The 16,211-nt window shown below is 40.6% G+C and overlaps 1 protein-coding gene across 2 annotated transcripts in view; it reads left to right on the plus strand.

Annotated features, from left to right (window-relative positions):
* The window catches only part of INTS4 (integrator complex subunit 4), a 159,794-nt gene that overhangs the window by 31,830 nt on the left and 111,753 nt on the right, over nt 1–16,211 (plus strand). For both annotated transcript variants that reach the window (XM_036895474.2, XM_057507195.1), the window contains one exon: nt 7,186–7,303. In XM_036895474.2, the coding sequence (XP_036751369.2) occupies nt 7,186–7,303 (118 nt within the window). Of the gene's footprint in view, nt 1–7,185; nt 7,304–16,211 lie in introns of those variants that run through there.

A 16,211-nucleotide genomic window follows, 5' to 3' on the forward strand; every position in this document is an offset into this window, starting at 1 on the left:
GTTCATCAGGGATATTGGTCTGTAGTTTTCTTTTTTGGTGGGGTCTTTGCCTGGTTTTGGTATTAGGGTGATGTTAGCTTCATAGAATGAGTTTGGGAGTATCCCCTCCTCCTCTATTTTTTGGAAAACTTTAAGGAGAATGGGTATTATGTCTTCCCTGTATGTCTGATAAAATTCCGAGGTAAATCCATCTGGCCCGGGGGTTTTGTTCTTTGGTAGTTTTTTGATTACCGCTTCAATTTCGTTGCTGGTAATTGGTCTGTTTAGATTTTCTGTTTCTTCGTGGGTCAATCTTGGAAGGTTGTATTTTTCTAGGAAGTTGTCCATTTCTCCTAGGTTTCCCAGCTTGTTAGCATATAGGTTTTCATAGTATTCTCCAATAATTCTTTGCATTTCCGTGGGGTCCGTAGTGATTTTTCCTTTCTCGTTTCTGATACTGTTGATTTGTGTTGACTCTCTTTTCTTCTTAATAAGTCTGGCTAGAGGCTTATCTATTTTGTTTATTTTCTCGAAGAACCAGCTCTTGGTTTCATTGATTTTTGCTATTGTTTTATTCTTCTCAATTTTATTTATTTCTTCTCTGATCTTTATTATGTCCCTCCTTCTGCTGACCTTAGGCCTCATCTGTTCTTCTTTTTCCAATTTCGATAATTGTGACATTAGACCATTCATTTGGGATTGCTCTTCCTTTTTTAAATATGCTTGGATTGCTATATACTTTCCTCTTAAGACTGCTTTTGCTGTGTCCCACAGAAGTTGGGGCTTAGTGTTGTTGTTGTCATTTGTTTCCATATATTGCTGGATCTCCATTTTGATTTGGTCATTGATCCATTGATTATTTAGGAGCGTGTTGTTAAGCCTCCATGTGTTTGTGAGCCTCTTTGCTTTCTTTGTACAGTTTATTTCTAGTTTTATGCCTTTGTGGTCTGAAAAGTTGGTTGGTAGGATTTCAATCTTTTGGAATTTTCTGAGGCTCTTTTTGTGGCCTAGTATGTGGTCTATTCTGGAGAATGTTCCATGTGCACTTGAGAAGAATGTATATCCCACTGCTTTTGGATGTAGAGTTCTATAGATGTCTATTAGGTCCATCTGCTCTACTGTGTTGTTCAGTGCTTCCGTGTCCTTAACTTATTTTCTGCCCAGTGGATCTATCCTTTGGGGTGAGTGGTGTGTTGAAGTCTCCTAGAATGAATGCATTGCAGTCTATATCCCCCTTTAGTTCTGTTAGTATTTGTTTCACATATGCTGGTGCTCCTGTGTTGGGTGCATATATATTTAGAATGGTTATATCCTCTTGTTTGACTGAGCCCTTTATCATTATGTAGTGTCCTTCTTTATCTCTTGTTACTTTCTTTGTGTTGAAGTCTATTTTGTCTGATATTAGTACTGCAACCCCTGTTTTCTTCTCACTGTTGTTTGCTTGAAATATGTTTTTCCATCCCTTGACTTTTAGTCTGTACATGTCTTTGGGTTTGAGGTGAGTTTCTTGTAAGCAGCATATAGATGGGTCTTGCTTTTTTATCCATTCTGTTACTCTGTGTCTTTTGATTGGTGCATTCAACCCATTAACATTTAGGGTGACTATTGAAAGATATGTACTTATTGCCATTGCAGGCTTTAAATTCGTGGTTACCAAAGGTTCAAGGTTAGCCTCTTTAGTATCTTACTGCCTAACTTAGGTCGCTTATTGAGCTGTTATATACACTATCTGGAGATTCTTTTCTTCTCTCCCTTCTTGTTCCTCCTCCTCGATTCTTCATATGTTGGGTGTTTTGTGCTGTGCTCTTTCTAGGAGTGCTCCCATCTAGAGCAGTCCCTGTAAGATGTTCTGAAGAGGTGGTTTGTGGAAAGCAAAGTCCCTCAGCTTTTGTTTGTCTGGGAATTGTTTAATCCCACCGTCATATTTGAATGATAGTCGTGCTGGATACAGTATCCTTGGTTCAAGGCCCTTATGTTTCATTGTATTAAATATATCATGCCATTCTCTTCTGGCCTGTAGGGTTTCTGTTGAGAAATCTGACGTTAGCCTGATGGGTTTCCCTTTATAGGTGACCTTTTTCTCTCTAGCTGCCTTTAACACTTTTTCCTTGTCCTTGATTTTTGCCATTTTAATTATTATGTGTCTTGGTGTTGCCCTTCTTGGATCCTTTCTGTTGGGGGTTCTGTGTATTTCCGTGGTCTGTTCGATTACTTCCTCCCCCAGTGTGGGGAAGTTTTCAGCAATTATTTCTTCTAAGATACTTTCCATCTCTTTTCCTCTCTCTTCTTCTTCTGGGACCCCTATAATACGGATATTGTTCCTTTTGGATTGGTCACACAGTTCTCTTAATATTGTTTCATTCCTGGAGATCCTTTTGTCTCTCTCTATGTCAGCTTCTATGCGTTCCTGTTCTCTGATTTCAATTCCATCAATGGCCTCTTGCATTCTATCCATTCTGCTTATAAACCCTTCCAGAGTTTGTTTCATTTCTGCGATCTCCTTTCTGGCATCTGTGATCTCCTTCCGGACTTCATCCCATTTCTCTTGCGTATTTCTCTGCATCTCTGTCAGCATGTTTATGATTCTTATTTTGAATTCTTTTTCAGGGAGACTGGTTAGGTCTGTCTCCTTCTCTGGTGTTGTCTCTGTGATCTTTGTCTGCCTGTAGCTTTGCCTTTTCATGGTGATAGGAATAGTCTGCAGAACTGGGACGAGTGACGGCTGGAAGGACTTCCTTTCTTGTTGGTTTGTGGCCCTCCTCTCCTGGGCGAACAGCGACCTCTAGTGGCTTGTGCTGCGCAGCTGTGCGCAGACAGGGCTTCTGCTTCCTGCCCGGCTGCTATGGAGTTAATCTCCGCTGTTGCTGTGGGCGTGGCCTGGCTCGGGCAGCTACTCCAAAATGGTGGAGTCGCGTTGGAGCAGGAGCGGCTGGGAGGCTATTGATCTCCGTAAGGGGCCTCCCTGCTCCCTGCAGCCCAGGGGTTAGAGTGCCCAGAGATCCCGGATTCCCTACCTCTGGATTAAGTGACCCGCCCTGCCCCTTTAAGACTTCCAAAAAGCACCCGCCAAAACAAAACAACACCCACCAAAAAAAAAAAGAGAAAAAAAAATTTTGAATAAAAAAAAAAAAAAGTTTTTAATTTAAAAAAAAAAAAAAAAAAGGTGGTCGTTCATTTTTCTTTATTCTCCGGTGCCAGCCTCAGGCCTCTGCCCACCGGTCTTTCTGCCGTTTCCCTAGTATTGGGGTCCCTATCTCTTTAAGACTTCCAAAAAGCGCTCGCCAAAACAAAACAGCAAAAAAGCAAAAACAAAAAGGTCGCGCGCTTTTCTTATGTCCTCTGTCGCCCAGCCTCCAGTGCCCGCTCACTGTTCTTGCTTCACTGTTTTTCTAGTATCGAGCGCCCTGCACTCTGGCCCGGATGGCTGGGGCTGGGTGTTCGGCAGTCCTGGGCTCCGTCTCCCTCCCGCTCTGCCTGCTCTTCTCCCGCCGGGAGCTGGGGGGAGGGGCGCTCGGCTCCCGCGGGGCCGGGGCTTGTATCTTACCCCCTTCGCGAGGCGCTGGGTTCTCTCAGGTGCGGATGTGGTCTGGATATTGTCCTGTGTCCTCTGGTCTTTATTCTAGGAAGGGTTGTCTTTGTTATATTTTCATAGATATATGTTGTTTTGGGAGGAGATTTCCGCTGCTCTACTCACGCCGCCATCTTCCGCCCCCTTCCTCTCTCTTGTTTATAGTCAAGGATTTTTTTGCTCTTTTGACAAAGATCACTCATTTGTTTATTTAACAGTGAACAGGTATGTGTTGGATTCCTGCTACATGCTAGGCACTATCAGAAGCACTTGCTGTAGCTCTTAAAAAGATGTGGCACCTGCTTGTCTTCTTAGCGTCACATCATCTCAGTCTACGTGTTAGTTACAGTGCCCTTTTTTCAGTACTGGAAGGAAAATCTGTTCTTTCATGACGGAAAGCATTATTTAATTAATTAATTAATTATTTTCCCTCCACCTCAGATTACATTAGAATCTCCTTGAACATAGTGAGCAGAGTTATTTTAAAGTCTGTGTCTTATATGTCATATGCTTTCATAGAACTCTGTGCTTTTCCTTTACAGGACAATTTTACAATCTTATTTGGACATTACGTTATAAATGTCTTCCTTGCCCATTAAAACTTAAATTCCATGAGAGCAATGTAATTCCTATGGCCTAGCACAGTGGCTCCTAGGAAGTGTACAGGAAATCCTTGTTGAGCAGATGAATGGATGAGTTATTTGCTATGTTAGTTAAGGAGGACACTTGTCTTTTCTTCTTCCTGTACTCTTCTTCCCTTTACTTTTTTTCAGAGTATACATAGTGCTTTCTGGGCATTCTGCTGGTCACTTAAGTCACTCACAGGCTGGTTGGGGAAACAGACACAACTGCAGATAATCACAGTGTACTGTGATGAGGGGGCATGATAAAGGCTTGTACCAAGGTGTTGGGGGCGTCTGAGAGGAAGGGTACTCATGTCCTGCTCAGGGATCAGAGACAACGTCCTGGGGTTTCTGATACATGAGAGGAAGGAAGATATAGGTATGGGAGACAAGGGAGGTCAACTTAGGAAGAGGAACAATCTGAGTAGAAATACTGAAGCTCAAATTGGCATGGCATCACTGGCAAGGATTTGTGGGAGCTGACATAGTGGCCAGTTGTGGCATGCCTTAATAGCCTGCTAAGCCACTCAGGCTTCTTACTCTAGGAAACTGGAATCTTGTGGAGAGTTGTTTTAGTTTGGGTAATTTTAAATTTACACTCTTTTAAAAAATCACAAGAGTAACATTATTGCAACAAATTCGGGCAGCACAGAAATGTGTAAAATGAATATGACTTGCCTAAAAAGAAAAAAGTGAAAAAACAAGAAACGGATTACTCTGGGAGAGAATCACTTTTACTGGTTTTGTATGCACGCTTCCAGATTTTCAAATATAGCATTTTAGAATTTTCCATATTTTAGATTTGCAACTTTCTTCTTCCTGGAAAGCTGCTCCTCTAAATCTTCCTTGGCTTTCTGTCTCACTCAATTAAGTGTCCACTCAAAAGTCATATCCTCCGAGTGCACGTTCTTCATCTACCTGTCAATAATAGGCTCCTCACGTTATTTTTTAACCCCTTATACACTTAATTTTCTTCAGAATGCTTACCACTTGTAATTAAATTTTCTTTTGTCAATCTCATACATTTGAATATAAGCTCTATGAGAGCAGTAATTACTTCTCTTTTATTCACCATTGTATCCCCAGCAGCTAGAATGATTCTCGGCATATAATAGGTGCTCTTTGTGTGTTGAATGAGTAAATTAATTTGCATTTTAGATAGAATAAAATTCTCTCATGTGATTTTTCCAAAGTATTAATCTTATATTTTATTAATTTACAAACATACACAAAAGGAGAGAAAAGAATATGAGTCTCAGGTGTTCCTTACCCAGCTTCAACAACTATCAACATTTTGCCATTATTGTTTGACACATTTCCCTACTTTTTTGGTGGTGGGGCAAATGTCAAGCAGCATCATTTCATCTATAAATACTTAATTATTTGTGTTTAACAAATGACCTCTTTTACTACTTAAAAAGTGTCGCACTTAACAATAATCCTTAATAGCATCTGCTACCTAGTCCATGTTCAGTTTTCACCAATTGTCTTACATTTTTTTTTACAGTTGATTTGTTTGAAGCAGTATTCACACATTGTATTTGTTTAATTTATCTGTTCCTTTAAATTTCTTAAAATCTGTAACATTCCCTCCCTTCAACCTCTTGTCTTTCCCATGCTATTTATTGTTTAAAAACAAGGACATTTACCTTGTGGAAAGGTAAGCCCACATTCTGGGTTTGTTGATTGCATCCTTATCTTTCATGTGGTTTTTATTTGTTCTTTATGGTACCCCTCTGAGTACCATATTCGCAGTCACAGGGGTACAGTTCAGGTTTTATTACCTTCCATATGAAAGGGTTGATGATCACAGAGGGAAAGGAAGAGGGCACTAATATTTGACTACCTTCTCTGTGGCCATTTCTGTTCTACTTGTTTACCTGTCAGTAACCCTCTGAAGTTGTGGTTATCCCTCTTTCAGAGATGTGGCTTGGAGTGGTTAATTAGCTTGTTCCAGACATTTAGCTATTGCATAGTGAGTCAGGGCTTCATACTCAGATCTGTCTAATTCAAAGCCTTTTCTCTTTCTGCTGCATCCAAGAAAGTGACTTTGCCAGGGTTTTATCTATAGTAAGTGGAGTGCCAGGATTCTACATCTTCTGATTCCACAGCTGTTGCCCCTTCACCCATTTCTGGCCTCCTTGTTGTGCCCAGGCACCACCTTAGAAATTAGGTAGGAGGTGTGGAGTTGGTCACACCTAGTATGTACTTCATCTTTTGAGCATACATTTAAGTAATTTTGTCTTTGGTATAGAAATTACTTACTTAATCTTAGCACTGACATGTTTTTTTTTCTTTTATTCCACTTCACATATGTTGAATGTCTACTTAATGCCAGATGATGTACTTCATACTTGAGATATGGTGATGAACAAAGGACATGTTCCTTTTCATTTTGGGGGGACATTTATCACCATGGGAATCTTGGTGTAAAAGAGACCATCTCCAAGTACTGATGCTAAAAGGGCCAAACTACTCATTTCCTAGTCCCCCTTGCATCTGGGGCCAGGCACCAGATCTAACCCTACCCATTAGACTCACCTGCCTTCGACTTCCAGTCAGGATCTAGTGATCCCAAAAAGCAGCTAGAGTGAAAGATTCCTTCTGGTGGTAACAGTGCTGGCTATAGCACCCAATTTATAGGGGCTCCAGGGGCAGTGGTACTGACAGCAAAAGCAGCGCCCAGTGCCGATAGTGTTGGTGGTGCAAGCTGCAGCAACTCACTTCCTGCCTGGGGGGGAAAGGTACTTTTAATCCCAAAAGCACATTTCTTGTTAGAAGTCAGTGACATCAAGAAGGCACAAAAAAATTCCCATTCACTTTGCAGTATTTGAGTGTAACATACTGGTTGAGAAAAGCTCTCAACCCTGGAGTATATAAAGTTAATTTTTCAGAAATAAAAACTTAGAATATGTGCATCATTGAATCTTTCTTTTGAGGTATTAATTTCCATGTTCCTGTTTATTGGTTACTTAGAGTGGAGCATCAAGGTAATAACAGCTTCTTTTGTTCCAGGAGAATGATCCATCTGTGAGACTGAAAATTGCATCGTTACTGGGTTTATTGTCGAAGACTGCAGGATTTTCACCAGATTGTATTATGGATGATGCCATTAACATCCTGCAGAATGAAAGTAAGTTGCAATTTAAAAGCCATATAATCAGAGTAGAAATTTTTAGTTTGTTTTGTACAGAATATAGAACAAAATTTTGTTGTGTTGATTGTTATTGAAAAAGAATTTGAGGATGATGTGATAAAACCAATTATATGTATTTACATTAGAGTTAAAACACAGTTTTGTCTCTTAATAGTTATCATTTATTGACCTCTACCAAGTGCCATATACATGAGGTAGTTTACATATAAGATAGACATTACTATCCTTATTTTATAGGTGGGGAAACTAAAGCTCAGAGAAGTTAACTAATATGTTAAAGGTTACACCGTCTGTGACAGAGGGATGTTTTATATGCATGTGATGTTTTGTTGACTGTGCCACATTAACTGAGAAACTGTGAGGGGTGCTGTCCTGGTCACGTGTCCAGAGTAGTGTCATGGTGTCGGAGATTTCTTCACTTCCTTCTGTCTTCTCTACATGCTTTCTTTTCTCTTTGTGGCCTCTTTTTTTTTTAAATAATTATTTTTTATTGAAGGGTAGTTGACGCACAGTATTACATTACATTAGTTTCAAGTGTACAACACAGTGGTAGAACATTTATATACATAATTCTAGGTTCCAGCTATCACCCTACCAAGCTGTTACAATATCTTGACTATATTCCTTATGCTATACATTACATCCCGGTTACTTATTTATTTTACCATTGGAAGTCTGTCCTTTTTTTTTTTTTTTTTTTTTTTTGAGGGCATCTCTCATATTTATTGATCAAATGGTTGTTAACGACAATAAAATTCTGTATAGGGGAGTCAGTGCTCAATGCACAATCATTAATCCACCCCAAGCCTAATTTTCGTCAGTCTCCAATCTTCTGAGGCATAACAAACAAGTTCTTACATGTAGAACAAATTCTTACATAATGAATAAGTTACATAGTGAACAGTACAAGGGCAGTCATCACAGAAACTTTCGGTTTTGCTCATGCATTATGAACTATAAACAGTCAGTTCAAATATGAATACTCATTTGGTTTTTATACTTGATTTATATGTGGATACCACATTTCTCTCTTTATTATTATTATTTTTAATAAAATGCTGAAGTGGTAGGTAGATGCAAGATAAAGGTAGAAAACATAGTTTAGTGTTGTAAGAGAGCAAATGTAGATGATCAGGTGTGTGCCTGTAGACTATGTGTTAATCCAAGCTAGACCAGGGCAATAAAACATCCACATATGCAGAAGATTTCTCTCAGAACGGGGGGGTGAGGTTCTAAGCCTCATCTCTGTTGATCCCCAATTTCTCACCTGATGGCCCCCCTGCGACTGTGCCTGTCTTAGGTTGTTCCTCGCTTGAGGAATCTTACCCGTCTCTGGCTAACCAGTCATCTTCCGGGGCCATACAGGGAAATGTGAAGTTGGTAAGTGAGAGGGAAGCCTTATTGTTTGAAAAGGTTAGCTTTTTACTTCTTTGCATATTTATGCCCTGTGGCTTCTATGCCCAGCATTTGTCTTGAGGTATCTTTACCACTTGGAGGAGTTATGATACTTGGTAAATTTGATATGAGGCACGAATTCTATTTAAGGGTTGTAATTAGGAAGGAAGAAGAAAAGCTATAGAAGTAGCAGGCGGAAGAAAACATGGGAAGATTGATTATTTCTTTGACAAATCTTCTTGTAGAGTAACTTCAGCATATATAGGTTTTAAGCTACTACTTAAATTGCGCACACACATTAACATAATAGGAGTATAGTTACATAACCAAAGCATATCTGTAATTACCAGCCATCTCCAGTGAAACCAAGAAAACCATTAAGGCACCTTAGGCATTTGTGAAAACTTATCTATGATATGGTGGATATTGTCCAACTGAACTTGAACAGTCTGAGAGAAATCAGACAAATTAAAACAACCCATTCCTGGGGACTGTTCACATGCCATATGTTCTTTTAACAGTAAATAGTCTGTAGTTGTAAGAGTTTGGAGCGCTACAATTTGCACTTCTCCAAATTCTTGGTTGAGTTCCAACAGTATAGATCCAGTCAAATTTGTTGTTTTACTGTATGCACAGGCCAGCTTAGATATCTCCTTCCTCATTCCCATGGCAAGTCCTGGAACTAGTGGGATGAGTGCATCTACAGCTGTAGCAGTGCGTGGATCTTTGTTGGGGTTTTTTGATGATCATCTTCTGGCATGAGTCTTCCAGAGAGTGCAGATGTTGGAAGTTCTTTTTCATATAGTATCTTAGTTCATTTTCGGGGTAGCCCAATTAGGCTTTGATCCTCTGTATAAACACAAACAGACCCTTTGCCTACACTTTTATATGCCCTTTATACCCTTGTGTAGAACTCGTTGGAGGTTACCACACAGGAACTGCCCTTTTCTTTTTTTTTTTGCTTTGTTTTTGGTATCACTAATCTACACTTACATGACGAATATTATGTTTACTAGGCTCTCCCCTATACCCGGTCCCCCCTATAAACCCCTTTACAGTCACTGTCCATCAGCATAGCAAAATGTTGTAGAATCACTACTTGCCTTCTCTGTGTTGTACAGCCCTCCCTTTTCTCCTACCCCCCCATGCATGTTAATCTTAATACCCCCCTACTTCTCCCCCCCTTATCCCTCCCTACCCACCCATCCTCCCCAGTCCCTTTCCCTTTGGTACCTGTTAGTCCATTGTTGAGTTCTGTGATTCTGGTGCTGTTTTGTTCCTTCAGTTTTTCCTTTGTTCTTATATTCCACAGATAAGTGAAATCATTTGGTATTTCTCTTTCTCCGCTTGGCTTGTTTCACTGAGCATAATACCCTCCAGCTCCATCCATGTTGCTGCAAATGATTGGATTTGCCCTTTTCTTATGGCTGAGTAGTATTCCATTGTGTATATGTACCACATCTTCTTTATCCATTCATCTATTGATGGACATTTAGGTTGCTTCCAATTCTTGGCTATTGTAAATAGGGCTGCAATAAACATAGGGGTGCATCTGTCTTTCTCAAACTTGATTGCTGCGTTCTTAGGGTAAATTCCTAGGAGTGGAATTCCTGGGTCAAATGGTAAGTCTGTTTTGAGCATTTTGATATACCTCCATACTGCTTTCCACAATGGTTGAACTAACTTACATTCCCACCAGCAGTGTAGGAGGGTTCCCCTTTCTCCACAGCCTCGCCAACATTTGTTGTTGTTTGTCTTTTGGATGGCAGCCATCCTTACTGGTGTGAGGTGATACCTCATTGTAGTTTTAATTTGCATTTCTCTGATAATTAGCGATGTGGAGCATCTTTTCATGTGTCTGTTGGCCATCTGTATTTCTTTTTTGGAGAACTCTCTGTTCAGTTCCTCTGCCCATTTTTTAATTGGGTTATTTGTTTTTTGTTTGTTGAAGCGTGTGAGCTCCTTATATATTCTGGACGTCAAGCCTTTATCGGATGTGTCATTTTCAAATATATTCTCCCATACTGTAGGGATCCTTCTTGTTCTATTGATGGTGTCTTTTGCTGTACAGAAGCTTTTCAGCTTAATATAGTCCCACTTACTCATTTTTGCTGTTGTTTTCCTTGCCCTGGGAGATATGTTCAAGTAGAGGTCACTCATGTTTATGTCTAAGAGGTTTTCGCCTATGTTTTCTTCCAAGAGTTTAATGGTTTCATGGCTTACATTCAGGTCTTTGATCCATTTTGAGTTTACTTTTGTATATGGGGTTAGACGATGGTCCAGTTTCATTCTCCTACATGTAGCTGTCCAGTTTTGCCAGCACCACCTGTTGAAGAGACTGTCATTTCGCCATTGTATGTCCATGGCTCCTTTATCAAATATTAATTGACCATATATGTCTGGGTTAATGTCTGGATTCTCTAGTCTGTTCCATTGGTCTGTGGGTCTGTTCTTGTGCCAGTACCAAATTGTCTTGATTACTATGGCTTTATAGTAGAGCTTGAAGTTGGGGAGTGAGATCCCCCCTACTTTATTCTTCTTTCTCAGGATTGCTTTGGCTATTCGGGGTCTTTGGTGTTTCCATATGAATTTTTGAATTATTTGTTCCAGTTCATTGAAGAATGTTGCTGGTAGTTTCATAGGGATTGCATCAAATCTGTATATTGCTTTGGGCAGGATGGCCATTTTAACGATATTAATTCTTCCTAGCCACGAGCATGGGATGAGTTTCCATCTGTTAGTGTCCCCTTTAATTTCTCTTAAGAGTGACTTGTAGTTTTCAGAGTATAAGTCTTTCACTTCTTTGGTTAGGTTTATTCCTAGGTATTTTATTTTTTTGAATGCAATTGTGAATGGAGTTGTTTTCCTGATTTCTCTTTCTGTTGGTTCATTGTTAGTATATAGGAAAGCCACAGATTTCTGTGTGTTGATTTTGTATCCTGCAACTTTGCTGTATTCCGATATCAGTTCTAGTAGTTTTGGGGTGGAGTCTTTAGGGTTTTTTATGTACAGTATCATGTCATCTGCAAATAGTGACAGTTTAACTTCTTCTTTACCAATCTGGATTCCTTGTATTTCTTTATTTTGTCTGATTGCCGTGGCTAGGACCTCCAGTACTATGTTAAATAACAGTGGAGAGAGTGGGCATCCCTGTCTAGTTCCCGATCTCAGCGGAAATGCTTTCAGCTTCTCGCTGTTCAATATAATGTTGGCTGTGGGTTTATCATAGATGGCCTTTATTATGTTGAGGTACTTGCCCTCTATTCCCATTTTGCTGAGAGTTTTTAACATGAATGGATGTTGAACTTTGTCAAATGCTTTTTCAGCATCTATGGAGATGATCATGTGGTTTTTGTCTTTCTTTTTGTTGATGTGGTGGATGATGTTGATGGACTTTCGAATGTTGTACCATCCTTGCATCCCTGGGATGAATCCCACTTGGTCATGGTGTATGATCCTTTTGATGTATTTTTGAATTCGGTTTGCTAATATTTTGTTGAGTATTTTTGCATCTACGTTCATCAGGGATATTGTTCTGTAGTTTTCTTTTTTGGTGGGGTCTTTGCCTGGTTTTGGTATTAGGGTGATGTTAGCTTCATAGAATGAGTTTGGGAGTATCCCCTCCTCCTCTATTTTTTGGAAAACTTTAAGGAGAATGGGTATTATGTCTTCCCTGTATGTCTGATAAAATTCCGAGGTAAATCCATCTGGCCCGGGGGTTTTGTTCTTTGGTAGTTTTTTGATTACCGCTTCAATTTCGTTGCTGGTAATTGGTCTGTTTAGATTTTCTGTTTCTTCGTGGGTCAATCTTGGAAGGTTGTATTTTTCTAGGAAGTTGTCCATTTCTCCTAGGTTTCCCAGCTTGTTAGCATATAGGTTTTCATAGTATTCTCCAATAATTCTTTGCATTTCCGTGGGGTCCGTCGTGATTTTTCCTTTCTCGTTTCTGATACTGTTGATTTGTGTTGACTCTCTTTTCTTCTTAATAAGTCTGGCTAGAGGCTTATCTATTTTGTTTATTTTCTCGAAGAACCAGCTCTTGGTTTCATTGATTTTTGCTATTGTTTTATTCTTCTCAATTTTATTTATTTCTTCTCTGATCTTTATTATGTCCCTCCTTCTGCTGACCTTAGGCCTCATCTGTTCTTCTTTTTCCAATTTCGATAATTGTGACATTAGACCATTCATTTGGGATTGCTCTTCCTTTTTTAAATATGCTTGGATTGCTATATACTTTCCTCTTAAGACTGCTTTTGCTGTGTCCCACAGAAGTTGGGGCTTAGTGTTGTTGTTGTCATTTGTTTCCATATATTGCTGGATCTCCATTTTGATTTGGTCATTGATCCATTGATTATTTAGGAGCGTGTTGTTAAGCCTCCATGTGTTTGTGAGCCTCTTTGCTTTCTTTGTACAGTTTATTTCTAGTTTTATGCCTTTGTGGTCTGAAAAGTTGGTTGGTAGGATTTCAATCTTTTGGAATTTTCTGAGGCTCTTTTTGTGGCCTAGTATGTGGTCTATTCTGGAGAATGTTCCATGTGCACTTGAGAAGAATGTATATCCCACTGCTTTTGGATGTAGAGTTCTATAGATGTCTATTAGGTCCATCTGCTCTACTGTGTTGTTCAGTGCTTCCGTGTCCTTAACTTATTTTCTGCCCAGTGGATCTATCCTTTGGGGTGAGTGGTGTGTTGAAGTCTCCTAGAATGAATGCATTGCAGTCTATATCCCCCTTTAGTTCTGTTAGTATTTGTTTCACATATGCTGGTGCTCCTGTGTTGGGTGCATATATATTTAGAATGGTTATATCCTCTTGTTTGACTGAGCCCTTTATCATTATGTAGTGTCCTTCTTTATCTCTTGTTACTTTCTTTGTGTTGAAGTCTATTTTGTCTGATATTAGTACTGCAACCCCTGTTTTCTTCTCACTGTTGTTTGCTTGAAATATGTTTTTCCATCCCTTGACTTTTAGTCTGTACATGTCTTTGGGTTTGAGGTGAGTTTCTTGTAAGCAGCATATAGATGGGTCTTGCTTTTTTATCCATTCTGTTACTCTGTGTCTTTTGATTGGTGCATTCAACCCATTAACATTTAGGGTGACTATTGAAAGATATGTACTTATTGCCATTGCAGGCTTTAAATTCGTGGTTACCAAAGGTTCAAGGTTAGCCTCTTTAGTATCTTACTGCCTAACTTAGGTCGCTTATTGAGCTGTTATATACACTATCTGGAGATTCTTTTCTTCTCTCCCTTCTTGTTCCTCCTCCTCGATTCTTCATATGTTGGGTGTTTTGTGCTGTACTCTTTCTAGGAGTGCTCCCATCTAGAGCAGTCCCTGTAAGATGTTCTGAAGAGGTGGTTTGTGGAAAGCAAAGTCCCTCAGCTTTTGTTTGTCTGGGAATTGTTTAATCCCACCATCATATTTGAATGATAGTCGTGCTGGATACAGTATCCTTGGTTCAAGGCCCTTCTGTTTCATTGTATTAAATATATCATGCCATTCTCTTCTGGCCTGTAGGGTTTCTGTTGAGAAATCTGACGTTAGCCTGATGGGTTTCCCTTTATAGGTGACCTTTTACTCTCTAGCTGCCTTTAACACTCTTTCCTTGTCCTTGATCTTTGCCATTTTAATTATTATGTGTCTTGGTGTTGTCCTCCTTGGATCCTTTCTGTTGGGGGTTCTGTGTATTTCCATGGTCTGTTCGATTACTTCCTCCCCCAGTGTGGGGAAGTTTTCAGCAATTATTTCTTCTAAGATACTTTCCATCTCTTTTCCTCTCTCTTCTTCTTCTGGGACCCCTATAATACGGATATTGTTCCTTTTGGATCGGTCACACAGTTCTCTTAATATTGTTTCATTCCTGGAGATCCTTTTGTCTCTCTCTATGTCAGCTTCCATGCGTTCCTGTTCTCTGATTTCAATTCCATCAATGGCCTCTTGCATTCTATCCATTCTGCTTATAAACCCTTCCAGAGTTTGTTTCATTTCTGCGATCTCCTTTCTGGCATCTGTGATCTCCTTCCGGACTTCATCCCATTTCTCTTGCGTATTTCTCTGCATCTCTGTCAGCATGTTTATGATTCTTATTTTGAATTCTTTTTCAGGGAGACTGGTTAGGTCTGTCTCCTTCTCTGGTGTTGTCTCTGTGATCTTTGTCTGCCTGTAGCTTTGCCTTTTCATGGTGATAGGAATAGTCTGCAGAACTGGGACGAGTGACGGCTGGAAGGACTTCCTTTCTTGTTGGTTTGTGGCCCTCCTCTCCTGGGCGAACAGCGACCTCTAGTGGCTTGTGCTGCGCAGCTGTGCGCAGACAGGGCTTCTGCTTCCTGCCCGGTTGCTATGGAGTTAATCTCCGCTGTTGCTGTGGGCATGGCCTGGCTCGGGCAGCTACTCCAAAATGGTGGAGTCGCGTTGGAGCAGGAGCTGCTGGGAGGCTATTTATCTCTGTAAGGGGCCTCCCTGCTCCCTGCAGCCCAGGGGTTAGGGTGCCCAGAGATCCCGGATTCCCTACCTCTGCATTAAGTGACCCGCCCTGCCCCTTTAAGACTTCCAAAAAGCACCCGCCAAAACAAAACAACGCCCACCAAAAAAAAAAGAAAAAAAATTTTTTTAATTAAAAAAAAAAAAAAAGTTTTTTAAAAAAAAAAGGTGGTCGTTCGTTTTTCTTTATTCTCCGGTGCCAGCCTCAGGCCTCTGCTCACCGGTCGGTCTTTCTGCCCTGTTTCCCTAGTATTGGGGTCCCTATCGCTTTAAGACTTCCAAAAAGCGCTCGCCAAAACAAAACAGCAAAAAAGCAAAAAAAAAATGGTCGCGCGCTTTTCTTATGTCCTCTGTCGCCCAGCCTCCAGTGCCCGCTCACTGTTCTTGCTGCTCTGTTTTCCCAGTTTCCAGGGCCCTGCGCTCTGGCCCGGATGGCTGGGGCTGGGTGCTCGGCAGTCCTGGGCTCCGTCTCCCTCCCGCTCTGCCTGCTCTTCTCCCGCCGGGAGCTGGGGGGAGGGGCGCTCGGCTCCCGCGGGGCCGGGGCTTGTATCTTACCCCCTTCGCGAGGCGCTGGGTTCTCTCAGGTGTGGATGTGGTCTGGATATTGTCCTGTGTCCTCTGGTCTTTATTCTAGGAAGGGTTGTCTTTGTTATATTTTCATAGATATATGTTGTTTTGGGAGGAGATTTCCGCTGCTCTACTCACGCCGCCATCTTACGCCCCTTCCTGTGGCCTCTTTTAATTGGAGACTTTTCTTGATGATCTTGGCTTTCTATTTAAATCTAAGATGAGACAATAAAAAGTGGATTGATAATTCTCTGTGATGGATGGGGCTTATCAACTGATAGCCTCCACTAAAGACATTAAATGTTAGTATCTTCAGGGTTTTTCTGTGGTGCCCATCACTTTTTCCACTTAGAAGTTCAGAAGACAGAGAAATGCCTGGTTGCTATGGGTTTGGGGCCAAAGCAGCTGACATAGGCTAGGAAGAAGGAGGCAATGTCTCATTAT

Source organism: Manis pentadactyla, chromosome 9 (genome assembly GCF_030020395.1).
Source record: "Manis pentadactyla isolate mManPen7 chromosome 9, mManPen7.hap1, whole genome shotgun sequence".
In the NCBI taxonomy this organism is placed as follows: domain Eukaryota; kingdom Metazoa; phylum Chordata; class Mammalia; order Pholidota; family Manidae; genus Manis; species Manis pentadactyla.